Source organism: Rasamsonia emersonii (assembly GCF_000968595.1).
Source record: "Rasamsonia emersonii CBS 393.64 chromosome Unknown ctg1118621762133, whole genome shotgun sequence".
Lineage (NCBI taxonomy): Eukaryota > Fungi > Ascomycota > Eurotiomycetes > Eurotiales > Trichocomaceae > Rasamsonia > Rasamsonia emersonii.
The window spans coordinates 1-24,052 of record NW_013562629.1 but is presented as its reverse complement, the minus strand read 5'-3'; the positions used below and the strand labels follow the sequence as shown (position 1 = coordinate 24,052).

At 49.7% G+C, this 24,052-nt stretch overlaps 9 protein-coding genes across 9 annotated transcripts; 4 read left to right on the top strand and 5 right to left on the bottom strand.

Annotated features, from left to right (window-relative positions):
* Positions 1-457: 457 nt before the first annotated feature.
* T310_9455 (SH3 domain protein) lies at positions 458-1,349 on the top strand (the record flags this gene model as incomplete). The annotated part of the gene is made up of 4 exons (XM_013468092.1): positions 458-520; positions 626-956; positions 1,007-1,240; positions 1,294-1,349. 4 exons carry the CDS (start codon positions 458-460, stop codon positions 1,347-1,349), a joined length of 684 nt encoding a protein of 227 aa, XP_013323546.1.
* A 1,567-nt stretch (positions 1,350-2,916) lies between these two features.
* Positions 2,917-4,261, top strand: T310_9454 (uncharacterized protein; the record flags this gene model as incomplete). Its single annotated transcript, XM_013468091.1, has 4 exons — positions 2,917-2,971; positions 3,124-3,561; positions 3,627-3,976; positions 4,043-4,261. 4 exons carry the CDS (start codon positions 2,917-2,919, stop codon positions 4,259-4,261), a joined length of 1,062 nt encoding a protein of 353 aa, XP_013323545.1.
* Positions 4,262-5,288: 1,027 nt separating this feature from the next.
* T310_9453 (Translational initiation factor 2 beta) lies at positions 5,289-6,395 on the bottom strand (the record flags this gene model as incomplete). Its single annotated transcript, XM_013468090.1, has 3 exons — positions 5,289-5,455; positions 5,516-6,256; positions 6,326-6,395. 3 exons carry the CDS (start codon positions 6,393-6,395, stop codon positions 5,289-5,291), a joined length of 978 nt encoding a protein of 325 aa, XP_013323544.1.
* Positions 6,396-7,336: 941 nt separating this feature from the next.
* Positions 7,337-7,824, top strand: T310_9452 (uncharacterized protein; the record flags this gene model as incomplete). The annotated part of the gene is made up of 2 exons (XM_013468089.1): positions 7,337-7,628; positions 7,724-7,824. The coding sequence occupies 2 exons, from the start codon at positions 7,337-7,339 to the stop codon at positions 7,822-7,824; spliced, it is 393 nt and encodes a 130-aa protein (XP_013323543.1).
* An 855-nt stretch (positions 7,825-8,679) lies between these two features.
* On the bottom strand, positions 8,680-9,859 carry T310_9451 (uncharacterized protein; the record flags this gene model as incomplete). The annotated part of the gene is made up of 2 exons (XM_013468088.1): positions 8,680-9,005; positions 9,118-9,859. 2 exons carry the CDS (start codon positions 9,857-9,859, stop codon positions 8,680-8,682), a joined length of 1,068 nt encoding a protein of 355 aa, XP_013323542.1.
* Positions 9,860-10,827: 968 nt separating this feature from the next.
* Positions 10,828-11,444, top strand: T310_9450 (uncharacterized protein; the record flags this gene model as incomplete). Its single annotated transcript, XM_013468087.1, has 3 exons — positions 10,828-10,842; positions 10,889-11,287; positions 11,391-11,444. The coding sequence occupies 3 exons, from the start codon at positions 10,828-10,830 to the stop codon at positions 11,442-11,444; spliced, it is 468 nt and encodes a 155-aa protein (XP_013323541.1).
* A 546-nt stretch (positions 11,445-11,990) lies between these two features.
* T310_9449 (uncharacterized protein) lies at positions 11,991-12,628 on the bottom strand (the record flags this gene model as incomplete). Its single annotated transcript, XM_013468086.1, has 2 exons — positions 11,991-12,467; positions 12,521-12,628. The coding sequence occupies 2 exons, from the start codon at positions 12,626-12,628 to the stop codon at positions 11,991-11,993; spliced, it is 585 nt and encodes a 194-aa protein (XP_013323540.1).
* Positions 12,629-15,511: 2,883 nt separating this feature from the next.
* T310_9448 (uncharacterized protein) lies at positions 15,512-18,266 on the bottom strand (the record flags this gene model as incomplete). The annotated part of the gene is made up of 8 exons (XM_013468085.1): positions 15,512-16,545; positions 16,625-17,002; positions 17,066-17,135; positions 17,184-17,343; positions 17,374-17,485; positions 17,566-17,697; positions 17,835-17,857; positions 18,037-18,266. 8 exons carry the CDS (start codon positions 18,264-18,266, stop codon positions 15,512-15,514), a joined length of 2,139 nt encoding a protein of 712 aa, XP_013323539.1.
* A 3,237-nt stretch (positions 18,267-21,503) lies between these two features.
* Positions 21,504-23,077, bottom strand: T310_9447 (Cation transport protein ChaC; the record flags this gene model as incomplete). Its single annotated transcript, XM_013468084.1, has 5 exons — positions 21,504-22,136; positions 22,203-22,287; positions 22,557-22,606; positions 22,638-22,737; positions 22,998-23,077. 5 exons carry the CDS (start codon positions 23,075-23,077, stop codon positions 21,504-21,506), a joined length of 948 nt encoding a protein of 315 aa, XP_013323538.1.
* Positions 23,078-24,052: the final 975 nt, after the last annotated feature.

Below are 24,052 nucleotides of genomic sequence, written 5' to 3'. Positions count from 1 at the left end.
TACCCACAAGTACCCTCCTAGCGGGCGCCCGCCCAGAGCTACAACGTGGGTACATCCATCGCTGACATACGCATCTCCGAGCAGAGCCTCTGCCCTGCATCCGTCTTTTCCGGTCCTGTCGACGCTATCCACGCATTCCTTCCGCTGGCAAAGAAAAATAATAAGAAAATACCGCCAAGTAATTCGTCCAAGCAGTTTTTCGCGTCGTTCTCGTGAGGCTGAGCGCGTTGGACGGCTATCTGTGCCGAGAACTGGGTGATTGGCCATCGCCTCCGCTGCGCCGTCTGCTGGCCGACTGACGACTCCTTCGCCCTCGCTCGACGCTCCTTCTTCTTCCATCCTTCTCAATCCGTCAGCCCCGGCCGTTCCAGATCTGTTTTCTCCATCGTCCTTTTTTCTTTCCCCAGGGAGACTGTCGCTCACTTCTGTAGCCTGCCCTGTTCGACTGCAACCCGCCATGGCGACGCAGGGCGACTTCACGACCGCCATGACCAATCGGTCGCTCCGTACCATCCGCGCTGTAGGGCATCCCCCCGCGGCCCTCTTTGTCTCGACTGTCTATGGCTGACTGGCGATGAAGGAGCTCGAATTTCTCACAGATGCAGCAGTGATTACGCCCCAGCAGCTGTCGTCGATTCTCTCCCAACTGCCCGATGTGACCCAACTCCACGCTCCAGTCTCTCAGGCACAATCGTCTGCTCCAGCGCAGACATCAGCTCCCACTCCGGCGTACAGCCCGCCTACGAGCCAGCTGGCGAATACTAGTCTGAACGAGAAGACTTCCGTTCCAAGCCAAAACCAGTATCCCAGCACGGCACCCCCGCCTTCATATGCCCAATCGGCTCCAGTTCTCTCGATTGCCTCCGCTTTGTACGCCTACACACCTACGGATGCTGGAGACCTGGCCTTGCAGCCGCATGATCGGATCCAAGTGCTGGAACATATGAACAATGATTGTACGTCACGGGCCTGCCCATCGATCCGTTGATTGTACTGACACTATCAGGGTGGCGTGGTCGAAACGAACGGACCAATCTGGAAGGTATCTTCCCACGGAGCTACGTTACCGTGTTGGATGAGAAGCCCGCCCCTCCTGTCGCCGCACCTCAGCCGACAAACTACGGCAACATGCCACTTGAAGTCAGTGAGAGCGGCTCGTCTGCCCCCACGTCGGGAGGTCGGAAGCCGAGCAAGTTTGAGGAGCAGGGCAAGAAGTTTGGAAAGAAGATGGGCAATGCGGGTGCGTATCCAACAATCAGAGGATCTTGATTTGGAATTCTGACTGGTGTTTAGCGATCTTCGGTGCCGGAGCGACTATTGGTTCCAACATTGTCAACTCGATCTTCTAGTTTCGTGCCATTTCTGTTTGACAGTCGACGTTTTCTTGCTCCTTTGCGGGTCGGAATATGCTGAAATGGGATCGGGCGGGGATTGCGCATTATCGGGACGGCGTTGGCGGCGTTGATGATCTGGCACTATGGATAGGATGCATTACTTGCGGGTTTCTTTCGATCGCATTTACGGTTTCATCCCAAAACACTCGGATCTGGCTGGAAGATGAAACACCCGGAAACGAAAACGCGTTGCCATTCGAAAGAAAAACAGGCCTCTGGGAGGGTCACGTTCACGATAAAATTCGACTTCGACTTATGCCCGGAACGGACGAGAAGCATAGAGCGACATGTGGACTCCTGCCATCCTTCAGGTTGAATAGACTGGGCGATGAAATCCGGCGTGATGAGATTGGCCTTGAAAGACTTGTGTCGAACGTCTGAGACATGCTCCTGAGTGCGATGCTGAAGGGATACATTCATGACCCATGACGGAAAGCCATTCCCCATTGCGATGGTATCTGCAGGCAGTACGCAGTCTCTTCTCTCTTTCTCCCGTGTGCTTTCCTATATTCACTTCTCGAACCGTCTCCTAAGTCGAGATTATTAAGGATTATCCTTATGTTTTCCCCTTCCCTATCTGGCATATCCTGTCTGTCTTTAGTTTTGGAAACCTCCGCCTTGGTATGACGGGAATATAACTCATGCGGGGACTTCTGTCTTGACGGACCTGTCAGGCAGCTGTGGATATTCGCCGAACTTCCGAGCCAGTAGAGGGAATACTGAGGTGCAGCATCTCCTGAGGAAACTGTAGGGCTGATTTGCGATTCGAGGACTCTGTTGAGGGGCATGAGGCAACCAATTACGTCGCCTTAGATATAACAGGCAGAGAGAAATATCTAGGTCAAATATTTCTATTGGAAGTGGACAGTCAATTGTCGCATTTACCAAGTTTGGTAGAAGGCGAGTGTACTCATGAATATACTGCTGTCATACTATCAAGGTATTTCTGCATGGGACCATACCAACAGCAATGGTTACTGTTTCAAGAGCAACAGTCAGGGTCAACTAGCCAGTATGCTAACTGTTGGTTTCACTTCTCTTCTCCCAATGACCTGCAACTCTCGCAGAGTGCCAATTATGGAATCCCCCTCTGGCAGATATTCGATTGGCGTGCAGGTGTCTGCTGCCCTGCCCAGCGCCCGCCAATCACGCGCGGCGGATGCGCTCTCCCGCAGTCCCCGCAGGCGGGCGAGCCTCTCCCACGCCGTCTCTTAGCGCCCGCCCAGCTTAGACGGAGGGGCAATGCATCCCGCCGTCGCTGTCACGTCCAGGGCTGGCGATCCTGGCAGGCAATAAATGGCTGCCTCTCAGTCTGAAATATGTAGCTCTGCAAGCTAGCTGTCAGTTGAGAAGTCAGGACTGTTGCTCCTCATCCGTTCCAGTGTTCCTTCCCTTGATATCTATATAGCCCATCATCAAGTTTGCAGAACTACACATAACCCTTCCTGGCGATATATATATAGACACGACAGAGCAGGCCTCTGTGAACGCCAATTCTCGTTTCTCCACGTAATTCGAAATCATGTCGCAAGCAGAATACCCCCCTCCTCCCTCCTCCCAGGGATCAGAATTTCCTCGTATGTCTCTTCTGAGCAATGCAATGGCAACCAAACTGGGAAAGCTGTGACTGATAGTTCGATCTGAGAGCAGCTCCCCCCAGATCCGCAAGTAATTCTCCCATCATCTTCGCATATCATAGTCAAGAAGCATCGCTCATGACGTCTACTAGCATTTCCCCCTCCGCCTCCCCCCCTAACCTCTCCGGGTTTTCCTCCTGTGACTTTCAGCCCTCCGCCTCCGCAATCCCCTCCTCCCCAGAACGCGTATCCTGCCCCGGAAAGTCGACCCGCTACGACGAGTCCACCGCCACAGGCCCAGCCCAATGGACGACCTGCCGCCATCAATGCCGCCCTGGCGGCCTCGTATGAGAAGGCTCCGTTGGGTTCGCCCATGATATCGCCGCCCCCCATGTCTCCTCCGCCGACGGGCAAGATGGAACAGTACCCTGGGGGTGCGCCGGCATATGGCAAATTCACCGGAGTGACGTCGACGAATGCCGACGATGTCGGGACGTTCAATGGCGGTAGCTACCGGATCAGTCATCGGGATAGCAATTCGCTCTTGACGATCCAGTTGGCGATGGGGTGTCCGATCGTCGCGAAGCCTGGTAGGTCGGCCCTGCTGCTGCCGTCCTAGCAGTTCGTCTAGCCTAACAGGATCCAAAAACTGCAGGTGCCATGATCGCCATGTCCACAACAATCACGCTCAAGGGCTCCATCAAGATCAGTCTGAAGAAGTTTATCGCGGGCGGAGAGATGGCCCACTCTACGTACACCGGCCCCGGCGAGCTGCTGCTTGCCCCGTCCGTGCTGGGCGACATTGCCGTTCTGCGTTTTACCGGCTCAGAGACATGGAAGGTGGGCAGGGATGCCTTCCTGGCAGCGACGAGCGGCATCAACAAGGACTACCAGGCCCAGGGGCTGACCAAGGCGATGTTTTCGGGAGAGGGTCTATTCGTCTACAAGATGACAGGGACGGGCTTGGTGTGGATACAGAGCTTTGGTGCGATTCTCAAAAAAGATGTAAGTGGTTCATCATCATCCATATTGTCTTCTGAACGGCTGATCTAACTGATCATCAACCAACAGCTCGTCGAAGGCGAAGAGTACTACATCGACAATGGCCACCTCGTAGCCTGGAACTGCAAGTACAGGATGGAACGCGCAGCCTCAGGCGGGATCATCTCCGGACTCAGTTCCGGCGAGGGACTGGTCTGTCGCTTTACGGGTCCAGGAACGGTGTACTTGCAGACGAGAAACATTGGGTCGTTTGCAGCCCATATTGGGGCTAGTACTGCCAGCGGATGAGCGGACGTTTAAATATCTACATACGTATGGATGAAGAATGATTCGGAATGAATGAAGAGAGCGAGTCTCTCGGGTATGTATGTATGATGACTACATTTGCAGGCGCACGTGTTGATATATTACAAGCATGTACCTCATTTTTCAATGTTTTGGTTGATGTCAATGATTCGTCTTGTTTCCAAGGGTGTTGTTTAACTTGTTCTATCTATATATCCCATCAATACCGAATATCTTTTTGTATCTATCTATCTGAATCCTACTTGTAATAATATAAAAAAGAAAGAAAAAAAGAAGGAAGCAGATTTTTTTGTCGACATATGTCCGTGTCTATTTCCATGTTTATGTCTATGTCTCGTCTCCATTAATGGTATATCTAAATCCTCGAGTCACACTCCCTACGACATATGCAACAGTAAAGCCAAATGCAATGCAATGCTATTTATTCCATTCCATTCCATTCCACCCTGCGTGTTTGATTTGAGTAGTGAAGCCAGACAGACAGACAAGCTGTCAGAAGAGACTAGACGAGACATGACGAGGAGAGTATTATTGATTGCGGAATGCAATTAAATGATGTGAGAAAAAGCACAGCAAAGAGCCCCCCACACAGAGACAATATAAGATAGGATGGGAAAAAATTGTCATGCATTGGTCTATGTAATATGGAGGGAAAAGGGAAAAAAGAAAAGAAGAGGGAAAAGGGAAATAAAAAACCAGCAGCAGCGGGATATCAGCCCAACAAAATAAAATAAATATTTCTCGAGTCGTGCCATGCCATTTATTTCTTTATCTTTTCCTCCCTAGTGATTCATGGTCACATCACATCACACACATTGCATTGCATCCGATAAAATAAATCAAATAAAAAATAACCAGACAAGGACAAAAGCTTGATTGTCATCCATTCCATTCACAGAGGCGTAAACGAGATTTTAATAAGGAACAAACAAACAAAAAAAAAGGTCCGAGGAAAGGAAGAGAGAATAAATGGTGAAATAGGTACAGGCAAGTTGCGACTGGGGGGCCTTCATTGAGCCTTCTTCCTCCGACTGACCTGGCCACGGAAACCGGTCTTGATGGCCGTGACGGAACGACGCGAGCCGCACGAGTTGCAGGTGACGAAGTAGAGACGGTTCTCTCCCTTGTTCAGTTCCGTGTCGGGGCTTCGGCAGGTCTTGCAGGTGACGTATTCAACTGGAAAATGTCAGCAACTATCGCATACAATGTTGGAGGTTATGTATGTAATGAACATACCAATGTATCGTCGCAACACGTTCTCGATCTGCTTCTGCTGGAAACGACCCTTGATGACCAGACGCCGGCTGCCGTCGACACTGCCGCTGGTACCCAATTCCGCGAACAGGAACTGCATGACGTGATCGTCCGACCGCTTCATGCGCTTGCAAATGTCGGAAATGTTGGCAAAGATGGTCCGGCGGTTGCCTTCACGCAGACACTGCGGCGGCGGAATCCTGTACGACTTGGACCCGCTCGACAGCAGATCCGGGTGGTGGCTCTGGATGAGAGAGAAGAACCGCGTGACGAGGAACTGGTAGGGAATCGGCTGCGTGGCGTCGTGCGCCCAGATGCCCGTGCCGGCCTCGAGGTCGCCCTCTGGTAGTTCTTCTTGACCGCCCTTCTCCTGGGCACCCTCCTCCGTCACACCGGCCTCGGCCAGCTTGGCCTCGAAGTCGCCCACGTCGGCCTTCTTCGGCTTCTTCTTCTTCTTCTTGAGCGTGCTGAGATCGAGCTCGCCGTCTGCCGGTGCGCCCTCTTCGCCACCAGCACCGCCTTCCTCTGCCTCTGCATCCTTCGACTTCTTCTTCTTCTTCTTCACCGTGCTGAGATCGAGCTCGCCGTCTGCCGCCGGCGTGGCCTCTTCACCACCAGCACCACCTTCCTCTCCCTCTGCATCCTTCGGCTTCTTCGACTTCTTCTTTTTGCCCAGGCCCTTGAACAGTTCCGTCACCTCATCGACTTCCTTGTCTGGAGGAGCTGCTCGAGTTAGATACCGCAGATACATCATACTGCTACAGGTGGCGTGACTTGAGAAAGGGAACCTACCGGCAGTGTGCTTCTCGGCCGTGTTCTTCTCGACGTGAACGGCCTCCCTGACCTCCCCGTTCTCATCCATGATGGTGGTCCCTTCGCTGAAGGCGACGGATTTCCGTGGTTTCTTCTCGGTGGGATTGGCGACCTCCTGCAGGACGACGCACAGAGAAAAATTGCAGTCAGTAATTAAATCTCAAAAAAAAGCAGATCACGTAGTCTGGTGCTTCGACACGAAGACGGATTCCTCCTGAGTAGGGTTAGGTGGGTAGGTAGGTGGCGAAGCGTCTGCCGTGTGAGGGGTTACATGTAGTAAGTAGTAGGTATTTGGAGAGGGCCGCTGAAAATTGTGGGAGGGTTTTCGTCGGCAAAAGGACGGGGAAACAAAAGTATGTGACGTACAGTTTCCGCCATGCTTGAGAAGGGGGTTGCAGAACAACACTGCACGCTCACCACCGATCTGGAAATCGACTCTTCGACGCGTAAAAATCGGCTGCTAGATGGGAAGTCTTGCGGATTTAAGACTGTCTGGAAAATCGGCTGTTTTCTTGATAACAGAATCTGTCCCTCTGGGAAATTAATTAGTCACAACAGCCACCGACTCCATCCTCGACACGTGACGTGCCCTGCTGAGTCACTCTGATTGGCAGCCGTCACCGTATTACCGTAATTATCTGCGTCACGTGATAGGCATCTCCATCCGTTACGTCGGCGGAGCGCGCAGGACGGCCTTGTTGACTGAGCTGCGATATCGACGTGACTTCACTCTATCCAGAACAAAGGGTTTCTAGGGCCTGGATTGCTTGATAATCCCCGAATCTCTCAGAACCTGCCAGGCCCATTCAGAGTACCAAACGAAGCGAACAAAGGCGACTGATGATCCAATCTCGTCCGGCGCGGTAGGAGACTGCCGCCATTGCTATACCCCTCGTGCTTGAGAAGCTATTTGCTATATCTATCTCGTCCATAGCTCTCATACCCTTTCATTTACCTTCATTATTCGATCCTGTTTTATTCTCAATCGCCATGTCTTCGCCTTCTGCCTCCGCCGCGTCTCTCTCGAATCCATCCCCCTCCACTTCGGCCTATATGGTCCCCTCGACATATAATTCATACCAGTCGTCCTCCGACGAGGAGATTGCGTCGTTGCCGTCAGAAACCACTGCAGAGTCGGACCTGGAGGACGATCTGAGTCTGTCGGGCTACTCGGACGCGGAGGAGCAGTGGAGAGAGAGCATTCAACAGCTGGAGTTGCTGTTGACGATGGTCATCGTCCCGTTTATCGGGAAATATTTCGGCAGGAAATGCGCCTACTGGGGTATGTCATCGTCATGCAGAAGGGGGAATTAGTCGAGATATATAATTATCACATTAAATATATGACAAGGGCTAACTTCCATATCCCCTCAACAGGTTGGACAAAGTTCATGGAATGGAAGTATCCCATCGAAGTCGTCATGACGAACAAAGCCGAGTTCCGAACAACTGGGGTCGCTGCCGCAGCCTCTCTCTGACGATGTTGATCGTATCCTGAATGCCATTGCCCGGTGCCCACCGTACGCCTGTACCTTTACCCAGACACAGAACCAGAGATACCAATAATGAAAACCCAAATCAAAACATTCCCATACACGCCTCCAACCGTAGAAATTGATGCATCAAACATTACACCCAGAGTCCCTTGATAAAGAGAAATCGAGGCCCAAAAAAAAATAACAACGCTGATGACTTCAACGAGTCACCGAAATTCAGTCGAAGACGGGGCAGCCCAGTTGCCCATCTGGGCGGCGTCGTTGGTGAAACCGCGTGCATACAACGCTCCTTGGTTACCGTCGCCCTGACTGGGAGGAAATACTGGCTCAAGTGATAGTTCCACAGATGAAAGCTGTTCGAGAATTGGGTCTCCTCCATGGTTCTGCATCGGTGAAGCTATCTCAGACGTGCTAAAAAAAAGAATTACCACAACGCAGTCAGAAACAGCTTTCGCCCTCCACGTTCGTGTAGATAATAGAACTACTAACCCGAATATATCACCAATCCCTCTTGCATCATCTCCGAATCCAGCTGAAGATTGGCCATGTCTGTTGCCTGAGGTGTGACGTTGTCGTCGTCGCCCGTTTGCCGAATTTGTCAAGGATTTGTGACTTCTTCGTGCTGTCCCAGCTATTTGTCATCAGCAATGAGCTATGTCAGATACAAAGCGTCTCTGTAGATAATGCAGTCTCGCCACAGAGAAATGGACAGATTTTGAGAGAAAGTCATTACCTTGATTACTACGCTGCAAGGCGTGTTCGCACTATCATCAAGAGGGGAAAAAAAAGGTCAGCAGAGCACAAGGAAAAAAAAACAAAAACAAAAAAGCAAGGCAATTAACAACATACCCTGCGATGGTACTTTTTGCATCGGGTGCATGCTCCTCCGGCATTTCTGACTTTCCTTCTGTGAGCCTTTTGGTCCTCGCTTTGTGGACGTCTGGATCTAGTCTCTTCTACCAGAGAATCAGATTCCGGATCCCAGATGAAAGAACCCGGAATGGAGTCAAAGGTCGATTGTGTGGAAGCAGCGCTAGGTGTCAAGGCCTGAGTCGCTCGCGGCATGGCGGAGGACCTGTTCAACCGATTGTAAAATTCCGATGTGCGCGAGCCTCTGGAATGGATTTCACGGTTCTGATGGATCCAGTTGGTTTGTTGTGCACCTAGAATTATATATTTTTTTTATTTACTTCGGTCAGCATTCAGTTCCACAAAGTCGCCACAGATCGATGACTGTGAAGAGTCAGGAAAAAGCTCCAGCTGGCGGGTTATTACCTGCGAAATTGCGCGTAGGCGATCTAGAATTATCAGTCGATCTTGACGGACCTGCTGGGAATTCTCCTACGAATGAACCGGCAAATCCACCGATTTGCTGCGGCTGAAACCTTTGTGACTCCAATGAATTGAACCAGTTCTGCCTGAGCATATCTTGCCAGGGCATTTCACCGTTGCCGACTCGAATACGCGGAATACCATTGGGAAGTCGCTGGTTTTTAAAGTTCAGATTTTCCGACGATTGAAGAACTTGGCCGGAAGCGTCTGTGACAAGACAGGATATGTCCAGGTTCGAAGTCTCACTGGCATTAATAAGTCCAGCATTATTAGTGTAGGCCTGGCAGATTTGTGTCTGAAGCCATCGATCTGGAGCTTGCGACTGGACTGCTTGTTCAACAGGACGGGACTCTGGAAGAGATGTGAGACAATTTGGGTATGCAGCTGAATGATGGACAGCTGGACCCCAGTATGAGAGAGAAACAAATGCTCTTGACCCAGAGCACTGAACTGGGGAGGACTGTGAGTCAAGCATCCGGAGAGGATCATTTCTGGAATCCAACTGGCCAACATAGGACTGCTCCATGGAGGTGAAATCCTGTGGGACATGGCTTGTCTGGGTATCATCACAATGTCCAAGGCTGGAAGGCAGATGAAAGTCTCCATAGCCAGGTCTGAGGCCATAATCCTGCTGGGAATCCATATCCGTGGATGGGTACCAATTTCCGGCGGTTGAATTGGCCATTCCAAGGGCTTTCCTCCAGGCGCGATTGAAATAATCCTGGCAAGAAAAATAGCAAAGGTCCTTCACTATTCAAGACTGTGGACTGTATCAAGCTGCACCGGGATCGTTCTGGGCCATCAATTGATCCATCCAAGGTGCCGCAACCCGCAAGTTGGCCCGAGTTGAGAGCAAGGAAGACAACCTATTGTGGCCGTATCAGCAAAGACAATAGATTAATCCAATCCACGATCTGTGATAGGTCATTATGGAAATGAGAGCCTAGAATAAACAATAGTAATAATGGCGAGACATGAGAGCGGTACCTGAACTTGTCGAGGACTGGAGAAGGCTGTTAAGAGAGAGAAGCCGGTGTCTTTATATGTGGTTCTCTGAGACCCCTGCAAAAGATCAGACTAATTCAAACCTTCTTCGTTCATGGGGTCTTTCTGTGGTGGCAGAGTTGGGGGTATGCGAGAGGCTGTGCAGAAGTTGTGAGAGCAGTAACGGTACCCAGCCGTACCTGAAGAGACCTGTCTGAATCTGCCGGAGGAAGCGAGAATAGGGAATGCCAGACGGATAGATCATGGGGACAACAGGCAGAAAGCAGGCCCTAATATATTCGCCAGAATGACAGTATAGTACGGGATTATTGCCCATGCGGTGAGGTGCGAGCTTAGTCCGGATGAAAGACATGAGTCGCAACCATTGTATTCGTGACCAGCGGAAGCCATTTCAGGATACCGCTAGACGTTAGTACATGATACGTGTATGGATATGACTATGAGGATGCATGGGGACGCGTTGGCACCGGTTTTTCACCTCGTAGTAAGCCGGGAGGGATAACCTTAAGTACCTGCCAGGAAAGACGGGCCATTGACTCTCCCGAAAAAGGAACCGCAGACCAGCTGACCGCCCTTAGTTAGCATAGAGCAGCCTTGTTTTCAGCAACTGGCCTGAAGAGCTTTGCTTAATCTCTTTTATTCCTAATAATGAACGAAGAATTGGTAAGTGAAAAGCCCTTTATTTCTTTATTTTAAAAGAAAGAAATAGAGAAGGGAAAATATTCAATGCTGGATGATCGAAATTCATCAATTATTAGGGCTGGAGATCGAAGTTAGGAAAAACCACAATACACCCCATTATTCTCACACATCTTCATTTCATTCTCTCTTCCTCTCAAAAGGCCTATTATCCAAGCTAGACCAAAGCCAATGGCTCCTCCAGTCACATGTTCAAGTCTGCCAGGGCTCAACTTCGCTCCGCCTTAGGCACAAGAACATTGCTACCCAACGAGCCGACGAGTCTGCCTACCTGAACCTTAATGCACAGCTGAGGGATTGCGGCTCTGCGCTGCAAAATGAGGCGGTACTAGTAGTACTTTTCCCTTGTGCCTTGTCTTTTTGCCATCTTCTCGACTTTCGATCATGCACGTCGATGCTTGGAGGCATTGTATGTACTGCACTAATCCGTACTGGTTTGAGATGACGTTCACAAATATATTCTAGGGGCAGTATACATGCTGATATTAAATATACAGACACGACTATTACAGATATCAATATCACTCCTTGATAAGCGATACCTAGGTGACAAGTTACGATTATAGGAGAAACAATCAATTGAGTATCAACGTAAAGACTAGGGGGAAAAAAGAAGTCTCTGGTAGCTACTAACCTTATTTCTTCCTCACACAGCCACTCCGTTTACACAAACGAGCTGGACGGCAAACCGCTGAAAATGGCCTGCCAGACTTGGTGCTTCTGACTTTCAAGTAGTGACGTCACTACGTGAAGTAGTAGTTGTTGTGGTGGTGGTGGACAGCAAACTCTTAATTTCTCCGAATGGATGGGTCTAACCGGTTATTATAGGTACCTATTCGGGGTTGTTTCACTCTAGCTAAGGTCTGGGGGAGGCAGCTCTATAATTTAATCGTATCTTCTCCGTACGGAGACTGCACGGCCCGCCCAACGGGGACAACCTTAACGGTGCTTGTAATTGAGTTCAGCCGTACCGTGGTAGAGGCAAGTTTAACTAGACACATCATTATTCCGTTTTATGCAATTTCTGTCTGATTAGAAAGATAACAACACCTGAGTTAGTAGTAAACAATCATTTCGACAAAATAAAGAAAAAGGAAGACCAACTTTTATGTTCATGCAACATTCGAGGAAGGAAATAGAGAAGCACCAGGCCGCTCAACGCAAAATGAATTGCAAATCATTCTGCGACTTCCTTCCTCTTCTCCTTTTCTCTGAATGACCATTTCCATATTTGCCTGAGCCCTCCGCCGTCTCTCACCAACACTTTCCATGCTGCCAAATGCTATTTGTGTTCTTTCTAGAGCGGGTCGAGCGTAATATGAAGGGTCGCTGCACCCATCCGGTGTAAGGAACCGTTCCAATGGTCCCTCCGGTGAAGAAATGTGCATACTTAGCTGCTGGAAGATCTTCAAATCGGCATCGGTGGTGTCCTGGCTTTGCGGTTCCATATCATCGAGGGGTCTCTCAGGCTGGCCCTGAGGGGCTAGTGTCAAACACTCGATGCCGTTGACAGTATGATCCCCGCGGTTGATCCGGCGCTGACCAAGGTGCGAATAATATAGATGGATCTTTTCCTCGGTGACGACTTTCTGAGCCCAGGAGTTGGGCGCGTTGGGATCCTGTCAAATGTACACATGCATACATCAGTCAAGTTTAGCAAGGTGCTGGATGGATTTGTGCTCACATTGACGAAGTTTCGATTGTGTAGAGCAAGAATGCTCTCAGTCAGTCCTGACTTTTCCCCAGCCATTGCTATCGCTGATGATGAGGTGGTGGTTCAAACGTCTACAAAGCCGTTCAACATCAGTCAAAGCTATAACATGTTTCATGGGATAGCGGCATTTACTATTAGGACAAATCAGTCAAAACAACCTCCGCAGTGAGAAAAATATTGGCTCCGAACTCGTCATGATTTTTCAAGTAGGTAGCTTGGCGGGATGATAGAGAAGACACTAGAAGATAATGCTTGTTTGTTTAAATAGTGTTCTTCTTCCTCGGAGATTTTGCACCAGAAAGTACCACAGAGATAGGAATGGCTGTGAAAGAGACTAGGCTTGCTTGACACAATCCGGTGCTGGCCGAATTTTCCTTTTGCAGTAATATCCAGACCCCGGGCCATGTTCGGAATCGCGTTCCGTTGATCCAGGTAGCATGAAACGGGCGAGAGAACGACCACCCAGCAACGCGGGACGCCTGACGATCCCAATAAACTGGTCAAGGGCTCATGAACCTCATTGCAATCTGAGTTTTATTTGATTACCAGAAGCTGAGCTCACCGCCAGTTGCGACCACTATGCTGGGAACGCGCGGTCGAACTTAAAAAGTTGACCCTTGGATTAGTATCTCGGAATTGGGGACCACGTAGATAATGCTGTTGCAACTAATTCTGCTGAGGATTGTTATCTGAGAACCCTGGCGAGGCGGAAACAACGGGATAAGTCTTTGAAGGACCCCTTCCCCTATCCTCCAAGAACTCCCATAGCGCTTCACAATAGAGAACGAGGACAAAAGACCCTTTGTTGTCCAACAATAGCAAGCTGTCAGCCCGGCTTCTCTCGAAGCAGGCGCAGGAAGAATACTTAGTATATTCTCCGCTCAAGAGGCGTGTGTGGAGACTGCAGTCTGTCGGCAACGTCAAAAGCGCAGGAAACTCAAGGGTCTCGTACGTTCTCATAGGACCGGAATGAAGATGGCTTGCTGCCTGTTTGCACCGGTGCGGTACAATTCAGAGCCCTTAACCTCCAGCGAGCAGTTTGAGAATTTTTTTAGTTACCTGCGGGCTTTCCCGTTGGCCGTCAGGCACAGAAAATACCCGGCTGGCTTTGCGGAGGTGAAGTGGAAGAGCTAATGACTTATCAACCGCTGCCAGGATCCCGGTGAGCTGGCAAGATTATGAGACCGTCAGCTGCAGCTAAAAACCTTCTCATATGCTAGTGCCTTGTTTTTGTGATCAGAAGGCTTGAATTATCCTCGAAACGAGCAATCCGACGTTTCATATACAGCGTAGATCTCGGGCCAGTTCATGATTGACCACTCAGGCAGACGGAGGCCGAGCCCGGCGCATGCAGTCGCTCTGCAAGCTGACTGTTGGGGCTAGAGGGGTAAGCGCCACTGTTCCACTGCGCTGGGAGGCTATTCAACAGACGAGGTTTTCAGTATTGCGCGAGCGCATTTTGTGGACTCGCCATGAATCAAGACCAGCCCGTTGTCTGGCTTTCAGGATTAGAACTCGAGCCATTGCTCTGGTAACTTAACGATGTCATTCTGCTTTCCTTGTAGGTCTAGACGGCACAGGCCCGACCGTGTGTCGCCATTAGCTTCCTGACGTTCCCGTGCAACACCATCTCTATAGACCCTGGTCAACATTCACCGCTCTGGAGAGGAGCACAGCACAGCACTCACTGAGATAAATTATGGATCGATGCATGACGCCATCATAGGCAGATGAGCCATGCCTGCAAATCGAGCAGCAGGAACCATCCTGCCGTGCATCCGGGACTGCGGCCCGTCTTCGCGTCCAAGGCGCGTGCGTAGTCGTGGAAAATTTTCAAGGACTCGACATTGGCCCAATCGTAACGGGGCACATCTGGATTTGGAATCTGCAGGATCGAGGCTGGGCGACCTAAGCTCGCAGTCCACGAAGGAAGCAGCAGTTGGGAGGACTGCGCCGCATGTGCCAGCGGTGACCCAGAGCCATGGGCCAGTGACCTGCGTGACATGACGGTGTCCGTGCTGCCGGTTCCCTGGCCGCGCCGGCCGGAACGCTTCCCTGTTCCCCGGCCGTAGCGCCCCAACCCCTCGGGTTTGCGGTGGGAAACCACCTCAGCGGAGGATTATTACGACCGACCTTGTCTGTGGAACACTGCAAGCGGGGATTCAAGCCGCCTGCTGGTCGATACGTCCCAGGTGGAAATGCCCTTCATCGCCCTCACTACCAGGAACAGCCTCGTTCCCCTGAATCATGCAGGACCCCTGCAGCCCGGCTGAGGCGTAGTCTTCTCTCCAGTGTCGGCGATGCCTAGCACGGTATACGCAGTATGCACTGTGCTAGCCCAAAAAATGAGACTTCAGAAACGAGTCCACCCAGCCACCCGACGTCAGAGGTGTACGCCTTGTTCTCCTGCGAGTTGTGTGCGTACCGCTTCTGTCGACTTTGCTGCAGCCGTGCTTCGTAAACAATGCAATTGATCGTCTCGAGTTTTCGAATGTTCTCGCAAGACTTAAGGAAACTGCCTTGCCGGAGAGAAAACACCTTCACCAATGGTACCGCGCTTGCTAGTGACAAGTCAATGCCAACTAAGCACCTGAAGTTTTCAGCCCTAGCCGTTAGGGATTATAGCATTTTGGCCAGCTCATTTCAGGTGCTAGCATTTTTTTTTGGTTTAGTTGTCTGTCACAGAACTGATAAAAAGAAATAAAAAATAAACTTGGTTGTCAATATTACGCTGGAGGTCTGACATTGTTGGACAAATATATATCGTATGCAATACCATTCCAATCTGAATGTTGTCCTATACCAATGCTTGAAACACCAACAGTACTTGACCGCTTTGTGAATTCGACACTAGAAATTATTCGATCCAAGGGTCCAATTTATACTTCGCGCCGCCAATTTCATTGAAAGTTCAAATGATCAATACAGGTTGTTCTGTCGCCAGAATCCGCGTAGTTCGGTACTTGTGCCTGCCAACTGAGATCGTGTGGGCTCGTCCCGTTGAAGCAGCGACGGAACAGGCCGCTCAGTTGTCCAGCAAGGCAAAGGCAATCTTGAAAACTGACGGCTAGATTGCGTCGGTAAACTCCACAAGAGTGGATGGTTTCCATCTGGGATAATGCCATACTCGCGGTCTTGGCCTGATCGGAGATAGGTAGAATGCAGTAATTTCTCTGACCGGATCTGGATTCCTGATGGTTGCCATCTATCAGAACTATCCTGATTAACAAGCGGTTTGCTGTGGGGACTAGACGAAGCCATGCGGGACTTGTGAGTCAAATCGTAAAGATCATCTTGAATGCCGAAGGAATCATCACTATTTCGAACCAGCGGAATTAGATCTTCGAGATTCTCAGTTAATTCTCGAAGGTCTCCTGAGGTATCGCTGAAGCGGATATTAGCTTCATCAAGGTCATAAGGGGCTGTATCGATCTTGTTTTCCACATCCTCGAGCTCCATAGCTTCACTGAAATCGGAAGGTTGGACAAGTAGCTCCATTAAAACTTCATTTGGCGTCCGCAAGTTCAGAGAAGAAAACTCGTTTTGATTGCCAAGGGCTGGATTGTCTCCATAGAGTTCCAGTAATTTCTCGTGATCTGCCATCAAGAGAGCTTCGAGCTCGTGTGGATTGGGATATTCGCTCTCATCGCCTATCCGTTGTACTTGAAGGTCTCCATTTCTTTTCCAATGTGCTCTTTTGCCAATGGAACCCGTGTCTTGGATCTCCTGAGCAGACGCAGTTGTAACCGCCTCCGGATTATCAGAGCCTGGGGAAAACACGCTTGCCCCAGGGAGTCGCATGTAAGGAACTACAGAAGGTTCCCTACAAATGTGACCTGCATCCAATGTCAGCTCTCCCTCACAGTGGCACGTTTCTATGTTTCTTAGGAAAGAGGAGTACCGCACCATTAGAATTGTCTGAGATTCGGAGTTGTTCGCGTGAATCGGCCAGTCTTTTCAAGTCATCAAGAGTATAGAATGTACGCGATGGCACATTCAGGTGGCCGTTTTCCTGTGAATCTTCTAACTCACGACACTCCCGTAGGACATTTCGAACGTACAGCTCCATGGCAGGGTCAAGAGGTGGCTGAGCGCTATCTCGCTCACTGGTATTCGGTCGACTGGGCTCTGTGTATTGTTCAGTATCCAAGTTGCTACGGTCATTACTGTCAATTTTTAAGGGAAGCTCAGTTGGCGAAACACCAAGGGCAGTTGCATGAAGTGTCAGCGGTGCGGTATGCTGATCTCGAGACTGGTCCATAAACGGTCTGAAGCGGTGAGCAAAGTCTTTCTGTGGTTCTCGTTCAGAAGGCTCCTTCTGGCCCTTTGGATTGACCGATTGAGTGTCCTTCTCAAAATATTTCGATTCCTTCGAAAGGAATGCAGCCTCCGAAAAATTTAGATATGGGACTGGTTCAACATATCCGAGATTCAGCGACTTGAAATGATAGCAGTAGACTTGATATCACTCACTCTCTCGTGGTTGAACCGGTGAAGAGGTCTTGCCTTTCTTGAAGATACCTAGTTTGTTGTTGGAATGAAGCTACATAACGATCAGTGTAAATACCCAAAGAGGCTCGTTTTCGCTCACTGTCAAGCGACCTTGCCTAACGTTTGTAGCTTTGAACCTCTCGCTAATCCAGGTATTCTTGTTGTTCTTTCTCCCGACGAGCTTTCTTTTCTTTGTATCTTTGATAGCAACATCTGCAGTCTCCCCGACTGGCCCGGTTCTTGGCTCGTAACGGTCTTTCCTGGTCTTCCGTCGAGGCTGCCTCTCATACCTGTTTTGCAGCCCTGTTTCGACTTTTGGAATGCCTGAATCTCCACCAACACTTGTAATTGAGGCGTGTGGCTGAACACCGGATGCAGAAGTAAAGGCGATGGCTTCGTTCTCTTGGGAATGGGCCAGTCAGCACAGAACACCCTAGGGGTCTTTGTTGAAGTAAAGTCAAAAGGACATCTTCGCAAGCTACCATGTTTTCTCTCATTCTCCGTAGCCACAATCTCTGTCCTTCTCATATCTGTTGCCATCCGACAGTCTGTATAATTGAGATGAGCCTCTGGATTTCGAGCATCGAAGGAGCTGGTTTGATCACGCTTCGCATCTATTGCTTGCAGCCAGTGATGTATGCATCGTCTCTTCACAAGGTCCATCACTTGCTAGTATAACATTTATGTACGAAGCCCTGTGTATTCTCTTCAGTGAGCGGATTGAATATCTTGAGGCGTGTCTGAAACTTACTTCTTCTGTTTTTGACAGGACAACTTAATCAACAGGGCACAGGAAGCTTTGGTTGTGACATTTCTTATGGACAGTTCCAAAAGAGACAGCGTCGAGCCTGGTTCAAGTAATCGCAGGAAGGTGCTGAGACAGGTACATCCATGATCTAGATAGGGAAACCACGCAGAGGTGCCTGTGGACAACCTGATTGTGCCATGCTCACCTCGTACCGCAACGAAATCTCCAGGACTCAAGAGGTTGCTGTCTTTGGTATTGATAATCCTGATTTAGTCCACGGAGACTCCATGGCAGAAATACACGTGGTTGGCTCGTTTCGCTTGGCTGTTCTGATTTCCCGGCCAGCCTGTCGACTTCCTCAAAACTTGGTGAGCTTAACCCCTCCATGTCATCCAAATACACTCTAATAACAATGTCGCTTAACGCAGAAGGCATTAACATTCATCCTACAGTGGAACAGGCTCTGCGAGCCTGCAGTGCTAACCTGCGCTGGAACATCTTTTACCCGCCTGGTCACGACGACCTTTTTGCGCTTGTCTCACCGGGGAGCTTCGAAGAGCCAGCACCCTTTCCGAGATCCGAAAACAAAACCCAGAACGGTCACTGGCTGAGCATAGGATCATACTGCTGGTTTCCAAACGATGCTCACGCGAACATACGGAAGGGCAACACTGCAGTTGCTGGCGCCGCATCAGCTCCCATCTAACTCCTAACTCCGCACGCTCCTCCTTTCCGGGAACACCCAAACGTTGGACAGGCCGGGACAGAAATGTTGGTGGCACAGCAGCAGACGTATGCTCCAGTCATCTCAGTCGTACATGGCACCCTCAAAGAGCAGGTTCGTCACATCACGACGGCGTACAGGTGTCATTGGGCCGAGGATCAGTCGACCCCACTGCCGGCCGGGTTAGTGGCGCATCAAGCTGCAGTCTGCAGCATTTCCTTCACGTTCAGGTGATGCACCAAGCTGATCCATCGGCTTTATCCGGTCGGTCTTCCCTGCTATCCGGCTGCAGAGTTGGTCGACGATATCTGGTAGACAAGACAGGAAAGAACGGGCGTACAATTCAGGAATAGGAGGGTTTTAGAAAACCGTTGCTATGCGAGAACCTCAACGTCCTTTAAGATTGCGTCCGACTGACAGGGAGAAGCCGGCAGCTTTGGGCCAAACCCCGTGCATACCATTCGTCAGGATGTAATAGCGACTGGAGGCCATAATTGCTGCTCCATTGAAACGGGAATGGGGGTTGGAATCCTTGCCGAGCACGAGAAACCTCGCCGAGTCAGCGGCCTCGGTGCTTTTTGCCTTTCAGCTTCGTTTGTCTGTCGCAGTAAGCACGGGCAGGCCCTCCCTCGGGCACCGTGCATCCAAGTGTATCGTATCTTCAGCCAGCTTAAGCTTATCATGGATGCTCTACCCAACTATTGGTACCAGAGAGATCAAACGGCGTGGTTGATAATTGACTTCCGTTGCTGACACTCTGGATGGTGCTCCAGCTCGGTATGTCCAGGCCCAAACTGCAAGGCCGCCCTTAGAACAGGTAGCAAGTAGGACCTCAGGTACACTGGCAGCCTGTCTTGGGATAAGGCCGTCGAATTCGAGATGTCTAGTTTCCCCATCGCACATCCATGCACGACCCCTCCCCTCTGGTGCTCCACTAGGTTCTTAACAGCCTGCCTGTCGCTCCTTCTGGCTACACATGGGGAGAGCCCAGAGACAATGGGTTCGTTGAATGGATCGAGAATAAAGTGTGCAACACACCAGGATTAGCGCATCAGCCCTCTCCAGTCTCCTGGCAGGGCACGCTATCATAGGCAGTGGTGTCATCCTGCTCTGATTTCTGGCTCTACCTCTCCCACAACCCCTCCCTTCGCCGGACCTCTTTCTTCTTGCCTCCCCACCTACCAGTCTCTATCATTCCATCTCATTATGTGTGTGGCAGTTTTGTCATCTTTACACCGTTTTTGATACTTTAGAGAAGCTTCAGAGGAGGATCTTCTTTGACTTCTTTCCCAGCAGAGGTCTTTTGAGTGTCCCCGGTAGGTCAGTTCATACGTCGCGTCCTTTTCACTTACCTGTTCCCTGCATAAGAGAGCACCAGTGCCGGTGACGAGTTGAGGATTGAAAGCCTTTCTTCTTCGACGCGTCGCGCTCTTGCGGATCAACATTCGTTTAGGAGATTATCATTGCCGCGTTGTTTCCTTGCACTGACCGTTTTTGTTTGATGATTGAAGCTGTCGAAGACCACTAGCGTACCCACCACAACTGCGACGATGTCGAAACTCTTCATCGGGTCTGCCAGACATTCCCGTTCACTCCTTATATGCATAATGGGGTTCTTTTCTGACTGATGATGGTTTGAAAAGCGGCCTAGCATGGCACACAACGGACGAGACGCTGCGTCAAGGATTTGAAAAGTATGGAACAATTGAGGAAGCTGTCAGTTCCCCGAGCAAGCGAGAAACGGTCCCAGTTGTGCCGCAATTCGTTACTCATTCTTAGCTTGGCGCGTTTGCCGTCAATAGATTGTTGTCAAGGATCGGGACACCAACCGCAGTCGCGGCTTTGGCTTTGTCCGATTTTCCAATGAAACTGAGGCAGAAGCTGCGATCAATGCCATGAACAATCAGGAGTGGGTTTGATGCTCTACATGTTCGATTCAGACAACCCGGCTGAGACCTCTCCAGGTTTGATGGACGTGTCATCCGCGTCGATAAAGCGTCTAACACGGGATCGCGCAACGATGGTGGATTTCACGGTCGCGGTGGTTACAATCGCTCCGAGGGAGGTTACCGGGGAGGATACGGTAAGTGGCTCCATGAGCTTTTTGCTTCATTGATATTGCGTGGCTAATCAACCTCTTAGGTGGGTACGGCTCCGGAGGTAAGCGTCTCGATGAAGACTGGACTAGAATCCAGTGATTTTCATTTCCTCAGTATGAAAAAGCGGCTTGGCTAACCGATATGGATACAGGCTGGGGTGGTGGTGGCCAGTATTACTCCAACAACCAGGGTGGTGGTCAAGGCAATGCCTGAGTGTGGCAGTGATCATTGGCAGAGCTACCTGCTTGGTCTTATCACTCGCCTCCAATTATGGTCATGTTGATCTCGATTGTGGTTGGATCATGTCTGAAGGACTTTTACGAGGAATTACGGACAAGATCATGATGTTGTGACGAGATTAACAATGGCACGGATATCATGTAGTAACGCATGCGCATACTAGATGATATTTCTCTGACATTATTGTCTCTTCGATACTATTCATGTGTGCTGTCTTGAATCCTTTCACTTTTTCCTTCCTTTTTCATTCCTTTCTTTTCCCCCTTTGTCCTATCAGTCTGTCTTATGCTTTTCGCTTTGTTTGCTACATATGTATTGTCATGACTTGGTCTTTCCAGAATTCTTTAGTGCTGCTGCGCAACTGGACGTTATGATAATATAACAGCCTGCAAGGCATATGATCATCGTTCTATATCTGTTCTCCCCTTTTTACATAGCCGGACAACTGTCTGCTATTGCTTTCAAGGTCACTAACTAGCTATTTATCTGGTATTCTATTCGAACATGGAGTAATAGTATGGTTTATGTTGCTTGCTCTGCACAAAGGGTCAAAAAGAAATGAATCTCTCGATATGTCCTGCTCAAATCTAACTAAATGAGATATCACATCTATTCGAATTCGTCAGAAGTCTCTGGCTGGTGTGGATGTTGATGATTGGTAAGTGTATCGACAGGCAGAGGCTGCTTCGCCTCCTGTTCGGCCCTTCTCTCTTCAGCCGCAGCATCCTCGCCACGCTCGATCGCCTTGACGCGACGGACCAGGTCCGTGACGTGCCCGTCTGCGCTGCCCAGGCCCAGGCCCTCGAGTGCCTTCTCCAGCAGGTACAGGTACTCGGGATTCCTGCCGCTCTTGCCGCAGCTGACGCTGATGACCTTGGCCACTGCTGCCGGGTCGCGATCCGCCGGATCACGGAGGAACTGCGGGTTGGTGGGGAGGCCGATGTAGACCATGCAGGTTATCGGAGAGGAGGCATTCAACGTGGAAATAGAAGTAGAAGTGGGTGGATGGGTCTCAGTAACTTCGCCACCTCCTTCGGAAGAGGTGGACGAGGCCGTGGTACTCGTACTCGACACAGCTGAGGACGACGGGGGAGACACGGGGTAAAAGGGCGTGTAGTGAACGGTGTAGCCGTCTATCTCGCGGTCATCCAAGTAGTCGTGGACTTCCTCGGCATGGGATGCAGGGATATGGTAGGCAGCGCCCCAGACGGTCGAAGTCGTTGATGATTCGAGATCTTTTTGCTGTATTTTTGGTTCTTGTTATTCACTTTGGACTTTCTTTTGGAGTTAGATGGAGAAAGCACCTACAGGATCGTCCAGAGTCTCCCAGAAAGACCTCTCTATAACTGTCACCACGCGTCCTGGAGATTCAGGAGTCCCTCGATGGTCACCGCTTTGCAGATGTAAAAGTCAGCCTACAAACAAGTATGCAATGATTTTTGTTTGGGTCAAAAGAGCAAGGCTGGTGGTCATAATCGCAGAGGGGGAAATGGTGAAGAAAAGAATTGATAGATCGCACCTAGCCTTAAACGAGGAAAGGTAACAGGTAGTAAGGTTAGTCATGGATCCTCAGCAGAAATGACAACAGACAGTGCAAAGCACACTACGCAAATGCAGAAATGATTCTGCAATAGCAGTGAGCTAACGGGGAAAAAAACGAACCTGCCAAAATCTTCGGACGTAGCCACTGATATAGCCGGGTACTCGTTTATCTTTGCGAAAACAAAGTCAGCGAACAGTTACTGTATAGCTTTCAGGATTCTCTCCAGGATTGGCAACGAAGGGCAACAGTAAGATGTTGGAGAACACTATCGCACTCTGCTGGCTTGCTTGCAACGCAACGCTACATACCGAAATGAGGTGGTGGTTTCCATATCAAACTCCTGTAATTATTAACCCGGTTAGCCTATTGCTTTGATCCATCGGTATGCTGGCAAAAAATATCGTTCATACAAATGGAGCTGGGAAAGAAAGGAAGAAAGAAAGAAGGCCCAAGGAAGGTCAAAACATTGGAAGACATTCACAAGGATAAATCGATAACAGGCTCATCCCATAAACGAATAATGTATACATGTATATAGGTTCTTGGAGACTTTCTCTTACCCGTAACCAAAAACCCAAAGATCACCATCCGGGAAGTACTTCCGCCAGGTACGTTCGTTTTTCGAGGGTTGCTCTGCCATGATGCGATAGATTGATATATCCAGGCAGCGCTCACCCTCTCCGCCAGACAATCAATCTATTCTTCCGCAAGGACAGTTGGCATAAATCGTAAAAGAAATGTTCCTGCTTCTTTTTTCTTTCTTTTTGCGGCGGTTTATCTCAGAAAAGGAAGTCAAGGAAACCTCTTCTTATATGCAGTTGCACTTGCAGTACTCAGTACTTAGGTATGTAGCTGGTAGGTAGAGATTGATTGAATAATGTGTGTACTGACCGACAACTGACGCCACGTTGCATACAAATTACGCCTATTGTCAAATGATAGAATAATAAAAAGAAAAAAAAGATAAGACCTCCGTCTTCCGTTTTCAACAACTGGTTCCTGTTACATCTGTATCACCTGCCAAGTGGACGTTGGAAGTAGCCTTGCTTTTTTTTCTTGCAGACTGTACCAGACGTCAGTAACATATACGGACGGAGTAGTAATATCGGCGGTGTTGGTTGGCGAAATGTGGCATTGTTTGCACCATTTGCATCCAAGCTCGTCATTCGGCAGCAACGTCGCGAATAATCGCGAAATTTGTGCTCATTTCCTACTTGATATCAAGGAACCTAGGGATTTCATCGAAAACGGAAGTGATTCGGGCAGTCACTTCTAGAACGGGTCTCTCGCAAGAAGTAGTCGTGCAAATAGTAGAATCATGACTTGGAACTATCAAAGTTGGCCTCACAGGCTTGGTTAGGCTGACTAAGCACTCGTAACTTAGTTAACTAACTAGTTAAGTTAGTTAACTAACGTAATCCACCACCGAGCTGCGCGGACCACCGAGCTGCGCGGTCCCCGAGAAAAAAATTCAACCACCAACACAACCGTAAATCTTGAAGCATTTTGCAACCAAATTTAATGAATTTGACTATATAAAGAAGGAGACTGTTTACTAGGGCATTTAAGCCGATTATGGCCTGTTTGATTGCAATTACTGCATCTTGGTGGCCTT